Source organism: Phyllostomus hastatus, unplaced genomic scaffold (genome assembly GCF_019186645.2).
Source record: "Phyllostomus hastatus isolate PE091 unplaced genomic scaffold, TTU_PhHast_1.1 phas_scaffold_501, whole genome shotgun sequence".
In the NCBI taxonomy this organism is placed as follows: domain Eukaryota; kingdom Metazoa; phylum Chordata; class Mammalia; order Chiroptera; family Phyllostomidae; genus Phyllostomus; species Phyllostomus hastatus.
The window spans coordinates 32,230,910-32,256,862 of NW_025334033.1; the positions used below are offsets into that span (position 1 = coordinate 32,230,910).

A 25,953-nucleotide genomic window follows, 5' to 3' on the forward strand; every position below is an offset into this window, starting at 1 on the left:
AAATAAATTCAAAATGGATTAAAGACTTAAATGTTTACCTGAAGCCATAAAATCATAGAAGAAAGCATAGGCAGCAAAATCTCAGGCAAAGCTTGTAGCAATACCACTTCTAGGAATATATTCAAAGGAACCCAAAACACTAATTCAGAAGAAAACAAGAACCCCTGTGTTCATTGCAGCATTATTTACAATCGCTAAAATATGGAAGCAGCCCAAGTTTCCATTAGTAGATGAGTGGATAAAACAATTCCAGGATATTTACACAATGGAATACTAGTTGGCTGTAAAAATGAAAAAAGTTTTACCCTTAGGGACAGGATGGATGAATCTGGGGAACATTATGCTGAGTGAAATAAGCCAGTCAGAGGAAGACAAATACCATATGATTTCATTCATATGTTGAACAAAATGAATTGACAAGCAAAATAGAGACAGACTCATAGAGAGCAGAATGACAGCTAAGCAGGAGCATGGGAGGAGGGATGAAGCAAAAAGGAAAAGGGACTCATGGACGAGGACAACAGTGTGGTGATTGCCATTGGGGAGGGGGGTATAATGAGACTAAATGGTAATGAAAATAAAATTATTTTAAAGAGGAGAAATTTAAAAATTAATTATTTCTACATTATTAGCCACAGTTTGTCTGTAAAACAGAATTTTCTTAACATCTGAGGCTATTGGTTTGTTCTCCTGCAAAGGTCAGATAAATTCTTTAACCAGCTCAGAAGATGATGTAAGTTTTTTTTCTGGCTCTCTCCTTTTTTAATATCATTGTAGACTCGTGGATTTTATTGGATCAGTTAGTGTCAGTATGAATTCTCACAACTTTGACTAGCAAGGAAGGGGATCTTTCAGGCTAATCCCTGTCCTGTGCCTTTTTGCTCTGATACTATGTTTTAAATTATGGAAACATTTAAACATAAAGAAAAGTATAGAGAAAAATATAGTGAACCTCCAAGGTATCTTTCAACTTTATACATTTCCAGTCTTCTTTTATTTGTCATCTTCTACTTTATTGATCCCCTGGATTATGATCCCACTGATATTGATAATCTTCATTGTTTTCTGTCATGGTAAGGTCCCAGACCTGGAATCTTCTGTTTCTCGAAGAAGCCCTGATTACTTTTGGTAAGGAATGGTATCAGATAAAATCAGGGCATAAACGTTGTTGAATGTTTTAAATTATGATTTTTCTTTCTTTTCCTCTCATGTGCCTCATCATAATGGTAGCCTAGTTCTCATGAGCAGAGTTACTCTCATTTGGATCATGGAGAATGAGCACTTCTCAAAGATAGGACAAAACAACTTCATATTTCTTTTCTTTTTTTTAAGATTCTGTTTATCTGTATTTAGAGAGAGGGGAAGGGAGGGAGAAAGAGAGGGAAAGAAACATACACATGTGAGAGACACATCTATCAGTCACCTTGTATACCCCCAGCTGGAGAACCGACCCACAACCCAGGCGTGTGCCCTGACTGCAAATCGAACCAGCAACCCCTGAGTTTGCAGGCTGGCACTCAATTCACTGAGTCACACCAGCCGGTGCGGGGGTGGGGGGTGGGGCGGGATACAACAGACTTTATATTTCTATTTTAATTGGTCTACATATTAGTATAGCTGACAGATGATTCAAATCGTGGCAGGTAAGTGTTTGGGGCTTTTTAAAAGATTTTATTTGTTTATCTTTAGAGAAGGGAAGGGAGGGAAAAAGAGAAGGAGAGAAACATTGATGTGGGAGAGAAACATCAATTGGTAGCACCTCTCACTGAACCTGGACCAGGGACTAAATACAACCCAGGCATGTGCCCTGCCCAGGAACTGAACCAGTGACCTTTTTGCTTTGTGGGATGACGCCCAACCAACTGACGCACACCAGTCAGGGCCAGATAAGTGTTTTTAATAACAGACCTTTTATAAAATAAACACCATTTAGTGTTATCAGTTTACTTGTACTACAATATAAGGAAATTCTCTGAAGGTTTGTTTTTATCACACTTTGTTTTTTTAGCATTCAACACATTTTCTCATAGTAATAATGTAGATGATAAAATGTTATTGGAGTCTAGCTCTTAAAGTCTGTATGATTTCCAAGGTGGATTAAACCCATATCTTTGCCTCCTCCTCCTCCTGATGCCCCACAGAAATAAAATGCATAGAAATAAGAAATGAAGAAGCCAATAACAATAAGTGGGAAGACTACCCAAGAGCAATAATTGAACAGATTTCTGGATCTCTTTCTGAGTACTAGAAGACACCCTTTTCTCACCTCCCCATACCTCTCCCACCCCTGTACTTGGATTACAGATAGTTGGCATGAACCCAGGCAAAACACCAGGCAGATTTTCTGTAGAGAAATTGGGAAAAGCGAAGGCTTCTAGGGTACAAGTTATGTCCCCAGAACAAAAGGAAAAACCATCTTTATTCTGGCATTTAGAGTGCCTGCTGGCTCCCCTTCTACACAACCTTAAAGGAACACTGTATACCTAGCCTACACAGAGGCCCCCTCAGGAGAGCAATCTAATAAAAAAAAAGAAAAACAACAACAACAACAACAAAAACAGCCCATCTTGACAGTGACAGAGAAAATCTATGTTGGCTAATGAGTCATTCCGGCCTAAATATGAATGAGTAACCAGGGATTACAAGGCATGGGAGGAAAACTAATGGCATGAAAGACTAAAATAATCAGAAAAAAATGCCACTGGAGAAACTAGAGTTAACCAGAGAGAACTTTACAAAAAAGGAACTCTAATATACTCAGAGCTGCAAGAAGATACAACATCCATTAAACAAGAATGAGAGGACAGAAGTTTTCAGATTGTACGGACACACCAAGTGCTGAAATAGTGAATCAGATATCACACTGTAACACATTCTCGTGAAACTGCAGGATTCCTAGGATAAAAGATCTAGAGAAAAGTCATGTATAAAGTGACAAGTATCAGTCTAAAATCAAACCTCTCATCAGTAACCTTTAATGCGTCAAGACAGTAAAATACTACTGACAATATTTCAAAAGAAAACACTGTGCAGCCAAGGATCCTATATCCTACCTACCAAACATAAAGTTGTTTGAAATAAAGTTGTTTTCAGACAGGCAAGAACTCCAAGTTTACCTTCTCTTGGAATTGAATGGATTACACATTCACCATCAATCTTCTTGAGAAACAAATTCATTGTGTAATTTTTCATTAAGCATTTTCATTTTGTGCTTTGATTTTTGAAAAATCTCACCGGAGCTAAAAGGAATTATTGAGAGGAAATGGGGAAGGTGGATTGCAAGCAATAAAATTAGTTGTGCTACCCTAGCCGATGTGACTTGGTTGGGCATCATCCAGCAAAGCAAAAGGTCGCCGGTTCAATTCCTGGTGAGGACACATGCCTGGGTTTCAAGTTCCATCTTTGATCAGGGCACATATGAGAGGCAACTACTGATCAATGTTGCTCTCTCACAGCAATGTTTCTCTTTCCCCTCCTTTCCCCTCTCTTTAGAAATAAATATATTTTTTTAAGTAGTTGTGAATTTACACCACAAAATAAATTACAGACCTACCATAACAAACAACGAGACTATTCCCTTTACTCTCAGCAGGCTGAAATGCTCCATACATTGCACATATAACTAGCCCATGACTTTTCGTATTTCTCAATGACCCCAGCAACAGGCGACTGGGACTGCTTATGTGCAATCACAGCTGGCTGGTATACCATGTGGCCAGTAGGGACAACAGCATCAATTTCTTTTCCCATCTTGACTGGAATGACATGATCAAACTTACATTTAAAAGCATCATTCCAACTGCTGCATTGAAAGTCGACTTGGGGGTAGAATAGTAGTGCCAGGGCAGAAGCACGAGACCAGTTTGGACATCATCACTGTATTCCAGGTGAAAGATGACAGTGGCTCTGACGTGGTGGTAATAGAGGTAGCAGAAAATAGGTCAGATTTTGAGTATAATATGAAGGTAGAGCCCATAGGATGTCCTGACTGGACATGAGGTGAACAAGAAAGAAGTCAAGATTTCTAGTCTGAGCAGTTAGAAATGAGAACAGATTGAGGGGAAAGATTAAGGGTTAAGTTTTGGGTGTTATGTTTCAGAGTCCATTTGCCCTCCAAGTAAAGATGTCAATTACTTGGATCGGTACTTGGAAATATGTGTGTGCAGTTCTAAAGAAAGGTCTGGCTTCGAGACTGGATTTTGGGAGATAAAGAGATTAAGGGGGGGTCTGCAGACTGGGACCCTGTGGCACTCCCATATTTGAAATCCAGGGAGATGAGAAGAAATGATCAAAGGTGACTGAGGAGGAGCAGCCAGTGGGGTGTAAGGAGAACCAAGACAGAACGGTGGCCCGGAAGTCATGGGAAGAAAGTGTTTCAACAGGGAGTCACTGACTGTTTTATACTGCTAATTGGACAGTAGGATGAGCACTGAAAATTCACTGTTGGATTTGGCAGCCTGGATGTCAGTGTTTACCTTAACAGGACCTGAATTTTTTTAACAGCTACTAAGTCGTTAAGATAAAAATATGTATTAAGTTGTTTGGGCCCAACTACTTAATAAATGGAACTATTAGATGTTTCTTTGGGCCTATGGGCTTTGTGAAAAAATTACCAAGGTACAAATGGAGCCACAAACAGAAAATTTGGGGATCTCTGCTTTAGAGCACCATGCCAACTGAGCATTTTATTGGGTTGACCAAAAAGTCCATTTAGTTTTTTCCATAAACTGAAAAATGCATTTTTCATTTTTACCAGTAATTTATCGATTTGGATATTTAGAGTATGTCTGCTGTCTCCCACATGGTATAACGTTGATTGTTCTCAATTAATGTCTTGATTTGATCGCTGTCAACTTGAACTGGTTACCCAACCTTGGAGCACCGTCCAGCAAGAAACCTCCAGCACAAAACTTCACAAACCACTTTTGACACATGCGATCAGTCACAGCACCTTCTCCATACACTGCACAAATCTTTTCTTTGTGTTTCAGTTGTGTTTTTACCTCTCTTGAAATAATAAAGCACAACATGCCAAAAATGTTACATATTTTCTTCCAGCTTCAGTATTAAAAAGCTGCACAAAAATTCACCAATTTTGATGTTTTTTTATAAACACTGATATGACAGCTGTCACAATAAAATCTAACAAAATTGTTTTGAATGAAGTTAAAGAGAACTAAGTGCTACTAGAGCCATCTTACAGAAAAAACTAAATGAACATTTTGGCCAACCAATAAGAGGGAAAGTACTTCTTGTCTTTTCTTTGTCTCTGCTGAAAAGTTTGAGTTAGTAATTTTAAATCTGATTAAATTACATGTGATTAATAAAATTTCCCAAATGTGGTTATGTAACATAAAAAAATAAAATCTTGTGAAATGTCCGTTGCACATCTTTGCATGATTTTTTCTTCTTGACTCCACAGGTATGGTCTGAATATGCGTTGCTTGGCAGCTCGGGTCAACTATAAGACTTTGATTATCATCTGCGCACTCTTCACTTTGGTTACAGTACTTTTGTGGAATAAGTGTTCCAGCGACAAAACGATCCAGTTTCCACGGCACTTGAGTAGTAGCTTCAGAGTGGATGGATCAGAAAAAAGAGCAGCAGCTTCTGAGAGTAACAGCTATGTGAATCACCTGGCCAAACATTCAGAGGACGCATTTCCTCCAGAACAGCAGAAAGCACCCCCTGTCGCTGGGGGCTTCAATGGCAATGGGGCAAGCAAGGTGTTAGGGCTCAAGTATGAAGAAATTGACTGTCTCATAAATGACGACCACACAATTAAAGGGAGACGAGAGGGGAATGAAATCTTTCTTCCATTCACTTGGGTAGAGAAATATTTTGACGTTTATGGAAAGGTGGTTCAGTATGATGGCTATGATCGATTTGAATTCTCTCATAGCTATTCCAAAGTCTATGCACAGAGGGCTCCTTATCACCCTGATGGTGTGTTTATGTCCTTTGAAGGCTACAATGTGGAAGTCCGAGACAGAGTCAAGTGTATAAGTGGGGTTGAAGGTTAGTATATCTCTGCTCCACTGCATTTTTCTATCCTGATTGTGTTGAGGAATAAGAAACTATAGGTGTTCATTATATAGCAAGTACATACAAGCTTACTATTAAGAGACCTTTCGTCACTCTGACTTAGCAGGAGAAACAATTTATTCTGAACCTAGGGCAACATTCTAGATGGCATTATTTATACCTGATCAAATAGGATTATTCCATTAACCTGCCTCAGAATCTAAAATTTTCACCGATAAGGCCAACGCACAGGGAGCTCCAGAAATTTTGGTTAAAATACATAATTATCCTATGAGAGGAGATGGAAAGGAGCAAAGACCATTCAATAGACCTTTCAACATCCCAGTATAATCTTGTTGCCAGATTAGCCAGGTATCATCTCTGGATGGAGGTTTGAAGTCCTCAGAGGTAGACAGTAGATACCATTTTCTCTCCACTTATTCTGAACTAGTATAGTCTGTTGCAGATTGTTTTCCAAACTTGGAGCAGTTGGTGTTTCTTAAGAGGGCATTAGTACAATTCGAAATTTGTATTTCAAACCTAGGATTGATCAGAAAGCCACAATGAATTTGACTTTTCACTTACTTATGATTTATTAATGTTAGAAGTTCTCACTTCTATTTACTAAATTTCAGGATTTTTTTAAACCTCTTCCTTTGTATTTAGAAAGTCACTTGCCACACCATGATCAGCTATTCCTTTGTACTTTCACTAACAGTTTTATGGTTTGGTTTGGTTTTACATTTAACTTTTTAATCTGGCTAAACTGGTTAATGTTTTGGTAAATGGTAAAAGATTAGGGTCTTACTTTAGACTTTTTTCCCTATCGTGTGTGTTGAATAATCTCCTCTTTTCCACACTAATTCATGATGCAGGCTTTATCACTATACTAAAATATTTTGAATACTAGAGTATGTTTCCAGCCAGCTAATCCATTGACCGGGGTCTGTCAGTTCTTAGACAAATTATACATTATTGTAAATAGTTATCCCCCATCTTTAATGGGATTGCATAAGCCTTCCTTTTATTACTATAAATGAAAATAATAAAATTTTGAATTTTGAAAAATAAACCACCCCTTGGAAAAAAGAATTCAGGAGTTAAAAAGCTTATTTGTAGCCTAGGCTTCTTAGCCTCTTTGGCCCCTAATTTCTTAAACTATGTTGAAACTACATCATAACACATTCAGTTTTATAGGTTTCCAGTTTCTACTCAGACTGGAACTACATACAGATAGGAGTTTATCACTCACCACATACACCATGATGCAACAATACAACAATCTGTGCAGTGTGGCACAATTATATTTCCCATGTAGGGAATTACTAAAATAAATACTGACACCAAACACTTAAAAGATTTTCCTTAGAAGTTTACAAGAGGTAATCCATTAATGAATTATTTCAAGAATCTGTGTTTAAACATATAACTTTTATTCATTTAAAAAAATACTTCTTGTTCTCAAGAATTACATTTTGACATGAAGGATATGAAAAAGAGTTGCAGGCTTGTTCACACTTCAAGTTGCCTAATCATAACGGGGTTCTTAAGCAAATGCTTTAACTATCAGATTATACATTTGTGAGAACACATCTTGACATTGGAGAGAGAGGAATATGCAGTTAACTTGGTTGTTAAGTATAAATGTTTAAGAAGGTTTTAGGATTGCTATTCTATAATAAAACTATAGTAACATTATCTACATTTATTTAAATTGTGCAAAACTTGAGTATATGAAGCAGGATTATGAAACATGACATCTGTAACCATGAGCAGAAGTTACATAAAAAGTCAGTCCTTAAAAGATAATCTATAACATCACATTGCTGTCTCTCAACAAATAATGAATGGAAGTGAATGAACCCTTAATTTCATTTTTCCTATCTTGTATTTTGGCACTATTTTTAGTTAAATATGAAGACAGTATAATAAAGAAGCTCAAATTTTGCTGATAACCTTATAATATCCCCAGAAGTAAAACTGTGAAGAGTAATGTTCAGAACAAATTTATGAATATCTGGACATAGTTATTTATTTTGTTTCTCTATTTTATAGGTGTACCTTTATCTACACAATGGGGACCTCAAGGCTATTTCTACCCAATCCAAATTGCACAGTATGGGTTAAGTCATTACAGCAAGAATCTAACTGAGAAACCTCCTCACATCGAGGTATATGAAACAGCAGAAGACAGGGACAAAACCAGCAAGCCCACTGACTGGACCGTGCCAAAGGGCTGCTTTATGGCTAGTGTGGCTGATAAGTCTAGATTCACAAATGTTAAACAGTTCATTGCTCCAGGTAAGTGATGTATCATGTGTCTGCTAACTTTATGAGATTTTTGGCATCTGAGTCTCTCTTAAAATTGTTTTTTTTTTAAATACATCAGCAGACCCTTATTTTACACATGTAAAGAAACAAATGGTGTCACTCAAGTGAAAGAAATCCCTAGTGAAGAAACAGCTGAAAATTCGAGGTATAAAAGGCACGTTGACAGTGTGAAGAACCAAGCCATAGCCTGAATATTTAGGCCCAGGTTACTGCATGGTGTGCATCTCCTTCCAGGGATCTAGAGCCCATAAGAATGAAGTTTCTTTGTTTATTTTAATATTTCAGTGCAGTATTTATTCTTTAATTTTTAAACTACTTTGCATTAAGATAGAACTTTTCCTTTATAGAAAGAGCCATCCTTTCCTTTGCCCATTTTTACCAGTAGTTTTTAATTTTTTTCAGGATAAGACAACATTACCAACTAGGCGTGCATCCATATTGAATTTTGTTAATGTACTAGATTGTCTCAAACTTCATATAAAACCATTTCATTAATAAAATCATTTATAAAATCAAATTAACTTTATGCAACATTTCCCCTTTTACTAAGACAGTCTCATTAATTAGGATGTAATGCATTTTTCTCTACTAATCAATATCCATGAGAATTAATAAGTCCATTACTTAAAAGGACAATGAAATAATTTTAGTTAGCACTTCAGGCTTAAATTCTCTATGGGGAAATGTCGTCAAGAACAGAACTCATTCCACCCTCCTGCCAACCTTGCAGTCGGTAAATAGATAAAGAGAAGGTTATAAGACTTCTTCTGTATTCTCTCCTTGTTCTTTATCGATGACTGTGTAATTCACAGACCTTGAAAGCCACAACACAAATCTACTCATTCTGAGTGGCCTTAAGTAATGGATTTATGAGTGCTTAATGCAGTGCAAATAATGAGTGACCTTTCATTTTTATTGTGACTAGAACTCCTTTTCTTCTATGGCATTCTGTGCATAGAACATCTTTCCTTATTGTAAAACAGCAGGTTTGTCTGGGTGAGAAGTATGTGGAAATATTTAAGAATATTTAGCTTGTGATACCTAAGAGGTTATTGCAGCAGGAAGTGATTAGAGTAAGCAAAAGGATATTTGATTTGGTGTGCACCAAAGGCACTTATTTTTGCACTAGTTAATGTCTGGATTCGAGTGGAAAACAACAGCCCTCATATTGATCTCCTCAAGTGCTGGGAATTTTTCTAGAACAATCTTTTGAACTCTATCCTATTTAGAGCAATAGATTTCACAGCGCACTTTTGGATGCCCTGGGTAACACAAAAGATAGGTCCCCTCAACAAAGTGAGGGGCCCTCACTTTAGCCCTTCTTTCTGCAGCCAGTAGCTGGAGATACAACTACTTCCTAAGGTGGTCTCAAGCATGTGGAGGAGGGAACTCTGTCCATGATGGTAACTCTGCCAGTAGGACACAAGCTACACTTGGAACTCCCTGTTGATGGGAGTGTGCTTGCTGGGGATGGAGTGCTTGTTTTGATACCCTGGGTACGCTTGGTGTGGCATTTGATACAAGTGTTGGAGGGAGAGCGAGTTGGAGTTACATGGGTGTTGTTGCCTAGAGCAGGAGAAAGGAATCCCAGCGGTGAGTCTGTTTTATTAAGGCATTGGTATGGGAGATGAGGCTTTTTAGAAAACATTGACCTCGTAGGGGAGAAATTCAGAGAATCACTGTTGAGAAGAAATCAGGACTTGTACGTACAAGCATAGGCTTAAGTGAAATGAGGCTCTAGAGAACCAAGGCCTGAATGCTTTTGGCCTTTTATTTTTTCTTACTTGTCCTTGATTTTTCCCCACTGAAAAGGTACAAAATCATCTAGAGGAAAGAATCATAACATGGATCTGCAGCATGGTTTTTTTTATTGTTTTGTTCATTAGATAATATTTTGTCCCTCTTCTTAATTTTAAAATGAAATGAACTGAAACTGTATACCTGTCATACTCTATTAAGTTAAATTAGTCTTTGCCCCGACCAGCACGGCTCAGTTTGTTGAGCATCCTCCCACAAAGCAAACGGTCTCCAGTTCAATTCCCGGTCAGGGCACATGCCTGGGTTGTGGGCCAGGGACCCTGGTTGGGGCGAGAGGCAACTAACTGATCGATGTTTCTCTCTCACAATGATGTTTCTCTCCCTCTGTTTCTCCCTGCTTTCCCCTTGCTCTAAAGTTGAATAAATAAAATCTTTTTTAAAAATTAAAGTAGCTTTTTCTTTCCCAAAGCACTCTCTTCATTTCCATGGCCACACTTCTCCCTCTCTCTGTAGCCATTCTTTCTCGGGCTTTTTGAGAGCTGCTCTTCCGCCAGCCCTCATCTCCCAGTGTCCCCTGATGTTTGAGTAGGGCCTCTTCTTGTTCTGGTAGTACACCTGTTGACTAAGTGAATGACTCGTAACAGTTTGTGTTTTATGTGAAAACATTGATTTAAAGACTACTCTTAAGTGTTTATCATTCTTTGTTGCCTAAAGTGTGTGTACACATATACTAGAAATAGACACTTGTGGTGACTCCTGGGAATAACTGCTCAGAGAGAGAAGAGGTCATGGATTTCAAACAGTTAGGAAACTCAGAACGTTCTATTAGTAGTTTTAAAGCACTGTGGTTGCCCCTCCTGTAGTCACATTGCATTTTCTACCATTCAGATCTTTCTGAATGATGTTGACAGGTTATTTAACCTTTCTCTACATCTGTAAAATGTGAATTAAAAGAACTATCTCATAAAATTGCCATGAAGGTTATGATTATCGGTAGATTGATTTAAATTGGGGATTTTGACTTCTGTGTCACTTCTCCTGTGGAGCTCAGTAATCCCCTCTGGTGGTATGAGGTTTCAGGAAGATTAATAGTAGTTTTTTAAAAGGTTACCTTCTATGACATCATTCCTTACTGAGTTGTTTGAACTAATCTGTTATATTGAGACATAAGGTGATTGATTGAACTACATCACTTCATTGGATTTGTATATATAAAGTGAAAATAGAATGGAATTCTGGGAGAAAAATGGATACTTCTTCAACTTCATCCCATTTGAACTTCTAAAGATGGGCCATTGTTACCATTTTGGTGAAAATGGATGTCATAGTTAATACTCTTGTCTGATTAATGAAGCATTACCCTTTGCTGAATATAATTCAGTCTTGAATGATTCAAAGTCAACAGAATCCTTTAGTGTTTCAGGGATGTACTGAGCATCCAGTTTCATTTTACTAGTGATGCAGAAAAATGCTAGTTAAGAAGGAGATTTCGTGTTGGCATTTTTTCCAGATTAAGTGGATTTTAACTGTACAAGTATACTTCTGAAAAAACTTTTTAAAAAATCACCTAGAGTATCATTTGATACATAAGTCTGTCAAGATGTTCTCATTCTTTTTTCTTTAATTTCTTTTTCTTGTTAAAGATTTTATTTATTTACTTTTAGAGAGGGGAAGGGAGGAAGAAAGGGAGAGAAACATCAGTGTGTGGTTGCCTCTCACACAGCCCCCACTGGGGACCTGTTCTGCAACCCAGGCATGTGCCCTGACTGGGAATTGAACAGGCAACTTGGTTCACAGGAGGGCACTCAGTCCACTGAGCCACACCATCCAGGGCAAGATGTTCTCATTCTTAATACAATTTTCATAATTGTCCATTAGGTGAAGTAATTAAGAGCCTTGGGTCAATTATATCCACGCTGATAAAGTCCACTGTTAAGAGAGTTAACGATCAACTCATGCATGCTAATACTCTCCAAACTAATCACATCGTACACACCATCATCAGTTCACATTTCTAGTCTTCGCTCCTGGTCACACACTAAAGATTCCCTCAAGGACTACTCAAAGCAGATCTGACTCTCTGGTTATATTTAAGAGAAAGAACTCTTTCACTGATTATTCTCATGAGAATGCCACCTCCAATATCATTTCTTTTTTACAGTCTTTGAATTTGAGTTCAGGAATCCTCGTTTCTAGTCCCTACTCCACCAGTAATTAGCGTTTGGCTTTGGACAAACCTTTTAACCTTGCAAAGCCTCTATATTTTCATCCTAAAGTGGAAGTGGTAATTCCTGCTGTACCAGGCCTAGTAGATTATTGTAAGGATCAAATGAGATAATACATGTGAATGTGTTTGGAATATTTAAGCTCTATAAAGATCAAGATATTTATATTTGTCTTTAATATTATAAAATTTGTATGGCATTTTTTGGTCATTTTTCTTGTTGCTGCTGCTGCTGTCTGATTCAATGTGCTTAATTCCTTTGCGGGGTAGATCTAGCACAGCAGTGAACTGAAAGTCATGTTTTGGGAAGTCAGTTATTATTGTACTACAGACATTCAAGAGAAATTTTCTATTTGATAATTGGCCAGATTGAACAGCTTCTACTGTTTTATCATCTTCTGAAGCCACTGGCTTCAGAATAATAATAATAGTCACTATCATTTTTTTATTATGGTCAAAGGCACAATCTTTTTTTAAATTCTCACAATGACCTTGCAGAGTAATATTATCTCCACTTAACATGTGAAGAAATGGAGACTCAAAGAGGTGTATTTATTCAACATCTCAAAGCTAGTAAATGGTAGAGTAAGAATTCATACAGACAGGGTTTTTTTTTTTCTTTTTAACTCCACAGCCTGTGCTTCTATTTCCCTCAGTTTCCCTCACTCTTTGTTGACTACATGAACCTGTTCCTTAATTACCAGAAATTTTATTCACAATTTCAGCAGATATCTGAAAACAAACCTATCATATTTAATATCAAATAGTGATTGAGAGCGTGTATTGTGGAGCCAGACCATCTGGGTTCAGCTAGCTTTTGGCTCTGTTTTTCATGCTGTAGAGCAGTGGACTAGAATAGTCACAGACTGTCGGTCGGCCGGCGCTGGGCCCATAAAATGCTATTTGATCAGCAGCACCTTAGCCATTTGCTCTTAACCCTCAAATGTAAACCACACGGGCCGAAAGGCTTTAGCCTGATGCTCACAAGCCATCATGGACTCACCCATCATTTGTGGTTAATTTAGTAAAAATAATGATAAGACCAACAATAATAATGGTGATCTGACACAAAATATTGAAGTATTACTTTAGTATGGTCAGTGGTTGTCAAGGATGAATTGCAGTTTGCTTTTAAATACATAGAGGTTTTATTCTAATCAGTCTTTGTTGTTATATTTTATCCCCTACAGAGACCAGTGAAGGCGTATCTTTGCAACTGGGGAACACAAAAGACTTTATTATTTCATTCGACCTCAAGTTCTTGACAAATGGGAGTGTGTCCGTGGTATTGGAGACTACAGAAAAGAATCAGCTCTTCACTGTCCATTATGTCTCAAATACCCAGCTAATTGCTTTTAAAGAAAGAGATATATACTATGGCATTGGGCCCAGAACTTCATGGAGCACGATTACCAGGGACCTAGTCACTGACCTCAGGAAAGGAGTGGGTCTTTCCAACACAAAAGCTGTCAAGCCAACCAAAATAATGCCCAGGAAGGTGGTACGGTTGATTGCAAAAGGGAAAGGATTCCTTGATAACATCACCATCTCTACAACAGCCCACATGGCCGCATTCTTTGCTGCCAGTGACTGGCTGGTGAGGAACCAGGATGAGAAAGGTGGCTGGCCAATTATGGTAACCCGTAAGTTAGGGGAAGGGTTCAAATCTTTAGAGCCAGGGTGGTACTCTGCCATGGCCCAAGGGCAAGCCATTTCTACATTAGTCAGGGCCTATCTACTAACAAAAGACCATATATTCCTCAATTCAGCTTTAAGGGCAACAGCCCCTTACAAGTTTCTATCAGAGCAGCATGGAGTTAAAGCTGTGTTTATGAATAAACATGACTGGTATGAAGAGTATCCGACCACACCTAGCTCTTTTGTTTTAAATGGCTTTATGTATTCTTTAATTGGGCTCTATGACTTAAAAGAAACTGCAGGAGAAAAACTCGGGAAAGAAGCGAAGTCCCTGTATGAGCACGGCATGGAGTCCCTGAAAGCCATGCTCCCCTTGTATGACACTGGCTCAGGAACCATCTACGACCTCCGGCACTTCATGCTCGGCATCGCCCCCAATCTGGCCCGCTGGGACTACCACACCACTCACATCAATCAGCTGCAGCTCCTCAGCACCATTGATGAGTCTCCAATCTTCAAAGAATTTGTCAAGAGGTGGAAAAGCTACCTGAAAGGCAGTAGGGCAAAGCACAACTAGAGCTCACAACCAAAGTCCTATTGCAACCTCTGCTGTACACAAAAACCATGGGCCCGGTCTCAGCAGAGCACATGCACCTGTTAAAAGGTCGTAGACTAGGTTTTTGTGGACAACATCAAAGTGATAAATGATCCTTAAAACCAATCTTCTGAGATATCCGCATTCCATGGGTTGGGTGCTTAAAATTGTAGGTGGCATTTAGAGCAGGAAAGTGTTTAGTCAGTGGGCCGAGCAAAGGTGTTTAGCCTTACCTTGCTCACACCCGGTACAGTTTCCGCAGGTAGCCGGGCCCTCTTGGTTTGGGAAAATGAATGGTAAGTAGCTGTAACTGGCCAACTGTCTATCACTTACCTGAAAACTTAGTATGGGGTGCTTTTAAAATGTGATTATTTATGTTTATGTTGAAAGCAGACTTTCAAAAATAATGTGCTGTAATACAGTAAATACTTGTAGCCTGAAGAGTGGACTGTGTGCAACTTTTTTTAAATGATATTTTTTTCCTATAGATTAACCTCTTGGGGGCAAGTGATCATTTGTTGCATTTGTTCAATTTGTTATATATGGAGAATATTTTGAATCTATGGTTTTATTGATGTGTAAATTAAAAACACAGTCAATGTTCAGGCTTCACAGTTACGTGATGTAAGCACAACTAAAATGAAACATGTTGACTGCACAAGAAATCACAAAAATGTCATCTGTTTTATGAAACTTGATCTACAATCACTAAAGATTTGATAATCGATCTATCCCTCCCCACCCGCATTGTGATGGTTTCTTTTGTCACTCTCTAGAATTTTGTATTTTGTTTCAGACTACACGCAAGAGTTTTTTCTATTTGAGGGGACATTATTTGGGATATTTTATTATAAACTTAAATTTGAGAAGGAGCTAGTAATTTTGATAAGTCCACCACCACTACCCTTTTAGGACTTTTTCCCCCTTAAGGAAAAATACGAGGTCAGATATTACATACAAAAATCACAGCAGGTTTTTCCTCCTTAGATCATTCTTGGTCATCAGCTTTTCAAGCCATTGGCTCAGTGCATCATTGTTTTTCCTTTGCAGTTTTAATTTTAAATTATTTAAACTATTGGATAGAATTGAAGCTACTGCATTTGTTGTACGTGTATAATCAGACTTTATTTAGCTTTTACATCTCATTATACCTGCCATACCTACAGGTTTCTTAGCCCACATATGCTCGACAGTGTCTGCTGTAGGGCTTCAAGCTTTAGGTCAGAACCAAGGGAGGCTGATTTTACTGGCTTTTGTTTCCGTGTGTGACAGCACACTAAGTCAGTACTGCAACTTAACCGATTGGGAATATGAGACCCCACATTCTCAGGGGTCACATACAGACAGTGCAGTTTGTCTATGACCTATATTAAATGCCCATCGCAAATCTATTTTACCCACAATAAAATAGTTGCTGGTTATTAGGTTTCCCTGTAGCTTTTGGCCTTTGTAGTTCTTACACATTAGATGTCTCAGCAAGAATATCTGGATACCCTCCTTTTTAATTTCAGTGCTCAAAAATAAACTTTCTCCAGTCTGGAATGCTTTTACTTCATTGTATTTGTTATTATTTTAGAATAGTCTGGCTCCTGCCTTGAGTTTGCATACTGGTATTTCAGAGTAAGGGACTCGGTGAAAACAGTATGGTACTGCTTCTGTGACAAATATCAGTGCCTTAACAACATGTCTGTCCTTCCCCACCGAAAATGGGCAGGCGCTCTGACCTAGAAACGGCATTGCTGTCTCACTGCTGTTGGTTTCACACTGCCTTCCACATTGCAACAGTGACTCGATTTTTCTTGTGATCCCAGAATTTTCTGAGAGAAGGAATTGAACCCGTAGCAGCACCGTCAGTACACACTGACGGTTCTCAAACTTTAGGATGTCTCAGAACCACCTGGAAACTTACTGAAATACAGATTCCAGGTACTCAGTAAACCCGCCTGTGAACCGTGGTGACCTGAGTCTCTAACAAGCACTCAGGTGACTCTGACGCAGGTGGTCCGGGGCGTACGTGCAGGAACACTGCCCACGAGCATCGGCTGCGTTTTTGTTCCTAAACACTTCTGGCATTTTCTAGGGTTTTACATCATGTAAAATGTTTACTATTCAGAGCTTACAGAGAATGGGAAGGTATTTTCAAGTTTTAGTTTGCTTCTTTAAATTTGTCTTTGTGTCAAGATTATGGGTATTACTTTACATTTATCTTGAGTTAGCTTTGATGTAAAGTTAAATCTATTGCCACTTCAGTTTTTAAACTAGCCAAAAGTCTCAGATAAAGGTCAAGTCTGACCCTTTAGCAGTTACTGTACATAAAGGCTTCATCCCAAAACCAGCCAGTGTGTGTGAGCAGACACAGAAACGACACACAAGCACAACTCTGCAGACGTGGCGGTCCTCCTCCTTTGTCAGCGTGCAAACTTCCACTGAAAGCTGCTATTTGCATCCTCCTTGAACTTGCTCTTCTTGTTTTCCTCCATTGTACATGTGGGGTCTACACCATGTGTTAAATATGCAATAAAGTGTTTACTGGATGCCCTTCTGAAGGGTAGTCCTTTGTAAAGCTGTACAGACTTTGCAGTTCAAGCACAATGTGCACATGTTAGTTTTATATACAGCAGAAGTTGATTTTTTGCAGATGGAAAGGTATTTTGTTTCTCTACAAAGTAAATGGATTGTTTGTGCTTAATGTAAAGCTGCTTTATAAAATTGTAAAATAAAGTTTTTATCTTAAAAGGAATATACCTGGATATTTCTCTTTTTTCTCAAATTATTCTAAGATTGTTTGATCCCAGCGAGCAGATTTCTAACCATCATTTTCTGTTCAGTCTGTGGCACCTAGTCAGGCAACAGTGTTTATTAAAAGGTGTGTCAGACCTTTTAAGACAGTATGGGGAGGGGTATATCACACGGGCCTTAACCAGGAAGTCTGGTCTACAGAGGGTGCGCAGTGTCCACCAAACAATGTCAGAAAAAGAAAAGGCCAGGCTGTGTGGTCAGTCGGAGAAGGTGTTGTGGAGGAGATCGAGCCTGGGCAGGGCCTGCGGGCCTGGGCCCAGGTGGAAGGAGAGGGTGAAATAAGGAGCAGAGCCAGGCTGCCTGCCAGCTGTGAGCACGCCCTTCCAAGCTAATTCAGGCTGGTAACTGTATCTGATTTAGCCTAATTGGAAAGTTGGTCCTTTATTTTTTTATAGTGGTCCCTTCTCCAGAACAATAAGCATTATTTAATCTTTTCCCCTGTTGTCAGGGAATAATAAGTGACTTGGGCTCCCAAATGCCTATAAAATCATAGACCAGTCTGGCTTCACATTATGTCTCATTGCACATGATTTTTTGGGTTATAAACAGGCTGCATTTATATAATGGAATTCCAATTGATCACCAATCAGCTTTTTCCAGCTGATGGGTACACATTTTGACAGGCTGATAGTCCACATTCTTGGCCTCTCTTCCTTCTCTGCCATCCTCAGTTGGGAAACAGCCATGAGAGGGCAAGCAGTTGCGGTCTGGATGAGGTCTCAGGCTGCTCTTGCTGTGATTTTGCCGTGTGCAGCCAAGCTTACTACATTAGCCATTCTGCTATAGCACACTGAACACGTATCTGTCTCCCATCTGCCCCTGAGTGGGGACAGACCCTCCACGCCACAGAGGACTTATTCCACAGCCTGGTGAGTTCTTTCCTGAGGACGCCTCCTTCGTATCCATGGGGCTGCATCGGCCACTGTGTGCCCTGTGACTCTGCCTCTTCTGGGAGTGACTGTTAAACCAGGGGTGAGTCCCTGACTCAAACTGGCCAATGATCTCCTCCCCAGGAATCCAAAATTGGGACAGATTAAAAAAAAAAACTGAGTAAGATTCACAGTGAAAGAGATGAAAAGTGGGTGCTGGCAGTGCCCTAGACCCTGGATCCAATGCATTTCTGAGGCCAACAGCATTCTGCTCTGGTTGCATTGGACACCACTGTATCCTTAGGATAAATTCCTCTGTATGCTAGGTTGGCTGGACTTGATTTCTGTTACTTAAAACTAATTAATAATAGTGTCACCATTATGGAGAAAAGTATAATGTAAATGCTACATTTTCCTCCAATCTGGACCACTGTATTTGCTAGGGCTGCCGTAACAAAGTAACAGAGTGGGTGGCTTAAACCACAGAAATTTATTTTCTCACAATTCCAGAGGCTAAAAGCCCCACATCGAAGTGTCAGCAGGTTTGGTTTCTCCCAAGGCCTCTTTCCTTGGGTTGCAGATGGCCGCCTTCTTCTGTGTCCTCCAGATGTTGTCTTTGTCCTAATCTCTTGGAAGGACATCAGTCATATGGAATTAGGGCTCATTTATAAGACCTTATTTTACCTTAATTACCTCTGTAAAATCCTCTCCGTAAACAGTCACAGTCTGAGGTCCTAGGAGTTCAGGCTTCACCCTGGATTGGGGGACACATAGTTAAGCCCATAACAACCACTCCTCACTCTCAAGCGCACAGAAACTAAACTAGCCAGGGTTGCCACTCAGTTTGTTGATAACCAGTTAAAAACTCAGACATTGAGGGACTATTCGGTAGGCAGAACTCTGGACTCGGGACTCAGGAGACAGGGCTCCCTGGCTCTGCCAGCGAGGCACCAGGACCTTCCCCCACCCCACGGGCTTCGATTGCTTCATGGTGCAGTCCAGTAAGGGAGAACTGATGGAGCTTAAACTTCTCTTTGTAAACTAGCAAAAGGTAACCTCTAAACTTACACAGTAGTGTTAAAGTATAAATATATATAGACACCAACATCAGCTGCTAGATTTTAATTCTTCCTCCCATATGCCACTTCCATTAGCCCATTCTGAATACAGAACTCTGAGGTATTGAAAAAATAGGGATACAGAGTATGTCACAACAGCAAGCTGTTAGATTTGTTTAATGACAACTTTTTTAAATCTCAGGTCTGCATTATTGTAACTTACAAACTATTAATATAGGGATAAAATATTGGTTCTTATTTTGCCAACTCATTAAGGATGTCCAATTGAAAATGGATGTGAATTTAAACGTTGTATTGGTGATGGAATTGAATGTTTGCTGCTGCTCACTTTCTGGTGAAATGAGATACATTCACCATCTGGTAGGCATGATTGGTAACTCGCGTGTGTGTGTGTGCTGCGTCTCCTGAATGCTAAGTAGCAGCAACACTGTAATTTTGCTCATCCTTTTCCAGGAGTAGAAGGATCTTGTGAAATGACAGGACCGCAAAGCAAACCATCAAGGAGCAGGAGCAAAGTGGACAACAGAAGGGAAGGAAAAGGCCCCGTGAGGAGCAGAAGTAGAGCAGCCCTTGTATGTGTATATTGGGAATGTATTTGCATGTCTAAAATAATTATTAATGAATAAACAAATGAAGTGTGTGTCTCTCCGAGAGAGAGAGACAGAGAGAACTGGAGCTGCCCATGAGCTGATGGTAAACAGTATAGATCCGGCATCACTCGGCAGCCCCAAGCTCACAGCATCCAGACACCACCCAGAAGAGCCAGTGCCTTCCTGGGGTTTTGTGCTGTTCTCATCAGCACCCAGTGAAATCACTGAGATAGAAATGGCTGAACCCTTTCAGTTCAAAAAACCTAGTAAAGATGGATAATCTCTGGGTCTAGAGAAAGAAATAAATCCCTAGGTAGGGGTGGGGGTCTTGGCAAAAGTGCATGATTTTAATTTAATGCCTGTTACTCTGTCTTTTTTAACACCAGCGATATTAACTCTGTGCAGTTCAATTGAATATAGAGTGGGAGGCCCCAAACTAATTCTCACACCGCATCAATGACATGGCAAGGTAGTCAGGACAACAGTGCATCTTCTCAACTCCTGCAGATAACCTGGAGGGGCACCAGCTTCATCTGCAGATACCCACTGCAAGATATCATCCCGGCAACTTCTTACAAACGTGAGTAAATGTTCAGAGTTCTTAGCGTCTGGGCAGAGCAAACCAAGGTCTGGGCTGGGGCTTCTTTGTCTGGGAACAGGGAGAAGGGACCAGCACCATGGTAGGAGTTCCCCAAACCGAATCTCATTTACAACTCACCAGGACTCGAAGCCCGGCTCTGGAGGCAAGTGGGAAAAGGAAACACTGTTAAAGTGACTTGCTGCAGGTCACCCAATTCTTTTCACTAAATACTTATTCACGTCTTTCTACCAATCATGTACTGCCCACCTACCGAGACAGAGGAGGTGAGCAGACCCCTCTCCTGCCCCAGTCCCAGCCTGGAGGGCTCTTCTCTGGTGGGCACTGGGTGGGCACTGGGGAGCCTTCTCTTTCCACAAGCAAAGGCCGAGCAGTGGTGTCATTACAGCTAAAGTGGCTGAGGGCCTGCAGTGAAGCTCTTGCCAAAGGACTCCACATGTGTTCTTTCTAATTCCAAAAATGTCCCGTGAACTTTACAGATGAAAAAAACAAGCTTGGAGATGTTAAACAACTTTCGGTTTTTGGATAAGCCAAGGTCTGGAAACCAGGTATGTCTGCCCCCAGATGCCATGTTCTAAAGCATCGACCCCAGTCAATAGCCACCATCCACCACCTGCCTCCACCCCAGGGGGCCCGCAGAGTGTGCTCCACCGGCACGCAGATCTCCACCCTGCACTCTCCCGCACTCCCCAGATGAGAAGGTGAGTTCGCTTCCTCTGTGGACTCTCTGTATCAGATCTGCTCAAACTGGTGGTTGCTCCACTAAATGATAAAGAGAGCCCAGAAACAGGATGTTTTCCAGCGACCAAGTCTCCTTGGTACGTGCGCCATTGCTTCAGTGTCTCTGCATCATCTGTTTACATTGGGTTTGGGATGACCCAGCATCCCAGCCCCTCTGCAGCCTCTCCAGCACCCTCCTGCTGTTTACCGTCTCCCTAGCAGACTTGAACAACTACATATATTACAGAGTCGCATGTGCTTGTGTATGTGCAAATGCACACACACACACACACACACACACATGTAAATGCACAGAAAACATCTGGAAGGATTCACAGCAAGCAGTTACCAGGCACTCTGCCTTCTGCTGGGGCTACGGTACTGAGTAAGCCAGCCCCCGCCCCTCTGTAAGTCTGTGAAGTAACAGATCTGGAGGCACACAGTTTTTATTCTTGGCTATGAAAACAAAGTATGTTTAAAATATTACCAATTCCAAATTAGAGTTTGAATAAATGAGATTCTAGAGTCCTTCCATTATTTTTGTTTTTCCTCAGCATGGTCTTAGGGGACCAGAGGCATGGGCGTCTCCTTGTAATGCGGGAGCGGAGGCATGGGGGTGGGTCCAGGGCCAGTGTACCCGCGGCAGAGCCGAACCAAAACCGGGCCTCTGGACCTGATGCGCTCCCTTCACGTCCTGTGCAGGAGGGGAGAAAGGAGCCCCAGAGAGGGTGCTGCCTGGAGTGGACACGAGCAGGGCCTTGTCCTGTCTCCTCTGGCCCTAAGCTTGGCATAAAAAGGGGGGCCGGGGGCACTTCTCTCTTGGTTTCTGTTTCTCTTTGGTTATCAGTCCAGCCGTGTCTCATCACATTTGAGCTCTACCGACCGTGCGGAAGGAAGTGACCCAGACAACCACACAGAAGGTCTGCCTGTGTGCTGCTCAGTCACCTGTTTAAAGCTGGGTGTTTACCTAATGAAAACGCATTTTAGGGGGGAACATATCCTATCTTAAGAAACCAATTGCTTCATAAACTTTAAGGAAGGTAGTTTTATTTTGCTCCCAAGGAAAACCCAAGCTGAGCCTCCACCAGAGTGGCCCCCCAGTCTTCAGTTCCACGCCGCCATGGGAAGGGTGACTGACCCGTGGCTCACCAGCTGTGGGAGGTGCGGCAACTCACTCTCGGCACCTCAGCGACTCCTCCGGCTGTGTGGACAGGGGCTTGCAGGGGCGGGAGTGGGAGTGGGGTGACCATTGCAGGGGCCCTGGTGAGAGGCAGGGTGGCCAGGGCGGAGGTGAGGTGGTGAGATGTGGCTGCAGTAAGGATACAAGCAGAGTGAGTGGGCTGGCTGTGCAGGGCGAGGGGTGACAAGGGATCAAACGCAGAAGGGCTGCTGGCTGAGATGGGGGTCAGGATGATCAAACAGGGGTCTTCTAAACACCTGGGTCCCCTCCTGGGCCTGAAAGCAGAGCCTTTTCCCAGGGTATTTGAAGGTTTGAGAAGGAGGAGGATTTGGGGGAGGGGTGTGTTGCATCTCTATTCACTGATGGGATTTCACTCCTGTCTCTCTGTAATCCTGTTCACATAGCCAGCACAGACACTTTTAGAATAAAAAATCAGATGCTTAAAACTTTCCAATGTCTTTCCATTGCCCAAAAACAGAATCCAAACTCCTCACCAGCGAGCTGGCAGCTCCCAGCGAGCCAGCCCTGCCTCCCCCTGGCCTGGCGCTCCTTCCTAGCCTCTCCCCATCACTCACTGGGCTCGACATTGAGGACTTCTGAACAGCCAAGCTCCACCTTGGGACTTCGCACTGCCGCTCCCTCTCCTGGGACTCTGTTTCCTGACTTTTCATGGCTTCTCCTCATTCAGTCACCAACGCCAATGGTCAGTTCCTCGGTGAGGCCCCTTGGGCCACCCAGCGAAGGCTGGGTGCCCGTTATCACAGTACCTTGCTTTATGTGTTTGCTTAGCCTTTCTCCCCAACAGAAATGGACTTGCTCCCATGTTGGTGTCCGTGTGCACGACCCTGTCTCCCCAAAGGGTGCAACCTCCTTGAGAGCAAGAGCATGGCTCCGGCCACTGCCTTATTCCTAGTACCTAGCACTGAGCTTCACCCATAGAATGAGCTCAATAATGGTGGGTGTTTCATTAATGGGTTACTAAAAGCTTCCAGAGAAAGAAGGGGACGGGGAGCTAGCTTTCTCCTCACGGCACTCTGACTGTTCTTTCTGCCCTCCAGCATCAGCATGAGCATCAGCCAGGAGCTTCCTGGAAATGAGGAATCTCAGGCTCCATCCCAAACCTGCTGAATCAGAGTCAGCACTAGTTCACTGTCCCCAGGTACCCGGTGTGCACACTGAAGTTTCAGAAGCACTTCCCAGTGCAGGGATCTCAGACTTGCTTGCGCTTTGGAATCACCTGGGGAGTTACACAGAACACGGATGCCCGGTCCCCTGCCCGCAGTGCTTCTGACCTCATCTGTGTTGGTGTGGATGGGACTGTGCGAGTGATTGTAATGTGCAGCTGCGCTGGAGAAATAGCTTGTGTCTGGTGTCATTTCTAAAGCTCAAGGAGATGGACACAGGTAAGGCTGGAATCACAGGGGGTAGGAGGAGGAAGGGAAATAGCTGATTTCCTCTCCGTCTTTGGCGTAGCCCTTGGCAGGGCACTTGTCAGCCCTATTAGTTGTATTTGCCCACCCTTCTCTTAGTTCCTGTATTGCTCTGGGCCCTGCTTTCCTCCTCTTCCCGGGGTTCTCTGAACAAAGGACTGTGGCTACGCCATCAGACTTGGGCATCACCCAGGGTGGGGGCTGAACCTCAATTGGATGGGGACCTCTCCAAAGTACACTGTCCTTTTCTCCATCCCCCCAAAACAAGCCAGTCCCCAGAGTTCTTGGCATGGACTTCTCTGGTGGGTCAGGGACAGACCCAAGTGTGAGCACATGTATGTGAGTGTGCCCCAGCACACAGTGGGCACTCTGCCTGTCCCCTTGGGGAATTCAGAGCCCCACCTGCAAGTCCTCTGGTCAAAACTTTCAAGGAGGCTGGATTTACAGAAAACCGGGAGAAATCAGGATAATCCTACCCAACTGCTGTCATTTTGATGGAAAGGAGAATCTGTGGCCCATGCTAGAACCACCCAGAAACAATGCCGGGCTGTGCTTGGGTCTCAAAGAACAATTCCAGGTCTCAGATGAAGAAGAGGGACTTGGGTCTAAGGCCAGGACTCCTGCCCCTCCCCCAAACCCTAACCCTCCCAGGCCCCATTCCAAAGTTGTTCTCCACCCTTACCTCAACCCCAGCAAGCCACCGGGAAATCAGACTCAGCCCTGTGGCTGAACTAAGATTGCAGTCAAAACGCAGAGGAAACTGTTTTCAACACCTACACCTGGGTGTAAGTGGAGTAAGAGGTCCTTTCGTAAGAGTGGTTTGCTGGGAGGCGCACAGCCAGGGGCCCCTGGGGCCAGGGTGGGAGAGGCCCAGCGCAGCCCACACCACCTGGCCCAGTGCCGTCCCTCCCAACGGCAGCCTTCCAGCTCTGTGCTCGTCTCCCTCTCAGGTTCTGCGTCCTTCAAAGCAGCCTCCTAATGGGGGGAGGAAGTCATTAACCGAAGGCTTTCTCTCCAGTTCACAAAGTCACTCGCTTTGCCTGGCTGCCTTAAATCAATGTGCCAGCCCTCTGGTGACAGCCACAGTGCCTGCCTGTGCTCTAAGCAGATCTCACAGTGCATTAATATTTTTAATTACCAGCTGAATTAAAACAGACTGAGAGGAAAAGGTGAGCAGAACTCGGCCTTAGGTCTCTCCTTTGCTGATTGCGGAAAATTTCTCCAGGGACCAGCAGAGGCCCCCTCCCTACCTAGCAAGGCCTCTTTCAGGACAGAGGGGTTGACCCTTTGGAGAACTCTGATAGCTAGGGGCTCTCTCTCCAGAAAAATGCTCAGAAAATCTTAGGTCCATTTCAGGCCTCATGGTTCCAGCCCACAATTATGGAGCCTCCCGGTGCCCTGAATTTTATCCAAAGATCTGGAGAGGGTCCATGAAACCCAATTGGAAAATCACTATATTTTTTATATTTAAAAATATAAACTCACAAGCCTTCAGAAACCTGATGGTTAAAATATTGTAAATGAATAACTGGGTCAGTGTATGATAAGGAGTGGTGGGGACTGTGGCTAAAATTAAGCATTTAAAATTTCAAATTTAATTTCAAAAATCGAATTATTATTAGATGTACCAAACGAAATACATCTTTAGACTGGAATTAACTCATGGGTAACCTTCGTATTATTTTAGGGTCTTTCAGGTGCTTATACCTACCCTCAACCTCCAACTGATAATGAAACCTACCCATTATCTGCGTCTCTTTCTCCTCAGTCTCACCTAGTGAGAGTTCTCTCACCTGTTTTCCTCTGTGCTGTTGCCAATTCCTCCAGGGCTCTGCTCAGCTCTAAGACCCAAGTTCAACAGCACCTCAGCCATGGAGCAGCCCAACAGCCAGAGCTACAGTGTGCTTCCTGAGCTCTGTCTGACTTGGTGGTCAGCTCCCGCCCCCTAAGCAGTGGTCCTCAACCAGGGGAGATTTTACCACCTAGGAGACATTTGGTAATGTCTGGAGACATTTTCCATGGTAGCAGTTTGGGGGAGAGGTACTGCTGGCATCTAGTAGGGCAGGCCAGGGATGTTGCTAAACACTCTACAGTACACAGGACCGCCCCCCCCAAAAG

At 42.1% G+C, this 25,953-nt stretch overlaps 1 protein-coding gene and 1 pseudogene across 2 annotated transcripts in view; one reads left to right on the top strand and one right to left on the bottom strand.

The window, feature by feature from the left end:
• Positions 1-3,750, bottom strand: part of LOC123807871 — a 39,855-nt pseudogene extending 36,105 nt beyond the window's left edge.
• GLCE (glucuronic acid epimerase) overlaps positions 1-17,310 on the top strand; it is a 106,357-nt gene extending 89,047 nt beyond the window's left edge. The window contains exons 1-4 of one of the 2 annotated variants that reach the window (XM_045822651.1): positions 1,085-1,128; positions 5,423-6,018; positions 8,080-8,325; positions 13,528-17,310. In XM_045822651.1, coding sequence (XP_045678607.1) covers positions 5,436-6,018; positions 8,080-8,325; positions 13,528-14,552 — 1,854 coding nt within the window. In that variant the 5' untranslated portion in view covers positions 1,085-1,128; positions 5,423-5,435 and the 3' untranslated portion in view covers positions 14,553-17,310. Of the gene's footprint in view, positions 1-1,084; positions 1,129-5,422; positions 6,019-8,079; positions 8,326-13,527 lie in introns of those variants that run through there. The other variant, XM_045822650.1, reaches the window with a different exon arrangement.
• Positions 17,311-25,953: the final 8,643 nt, after the last annotated feature.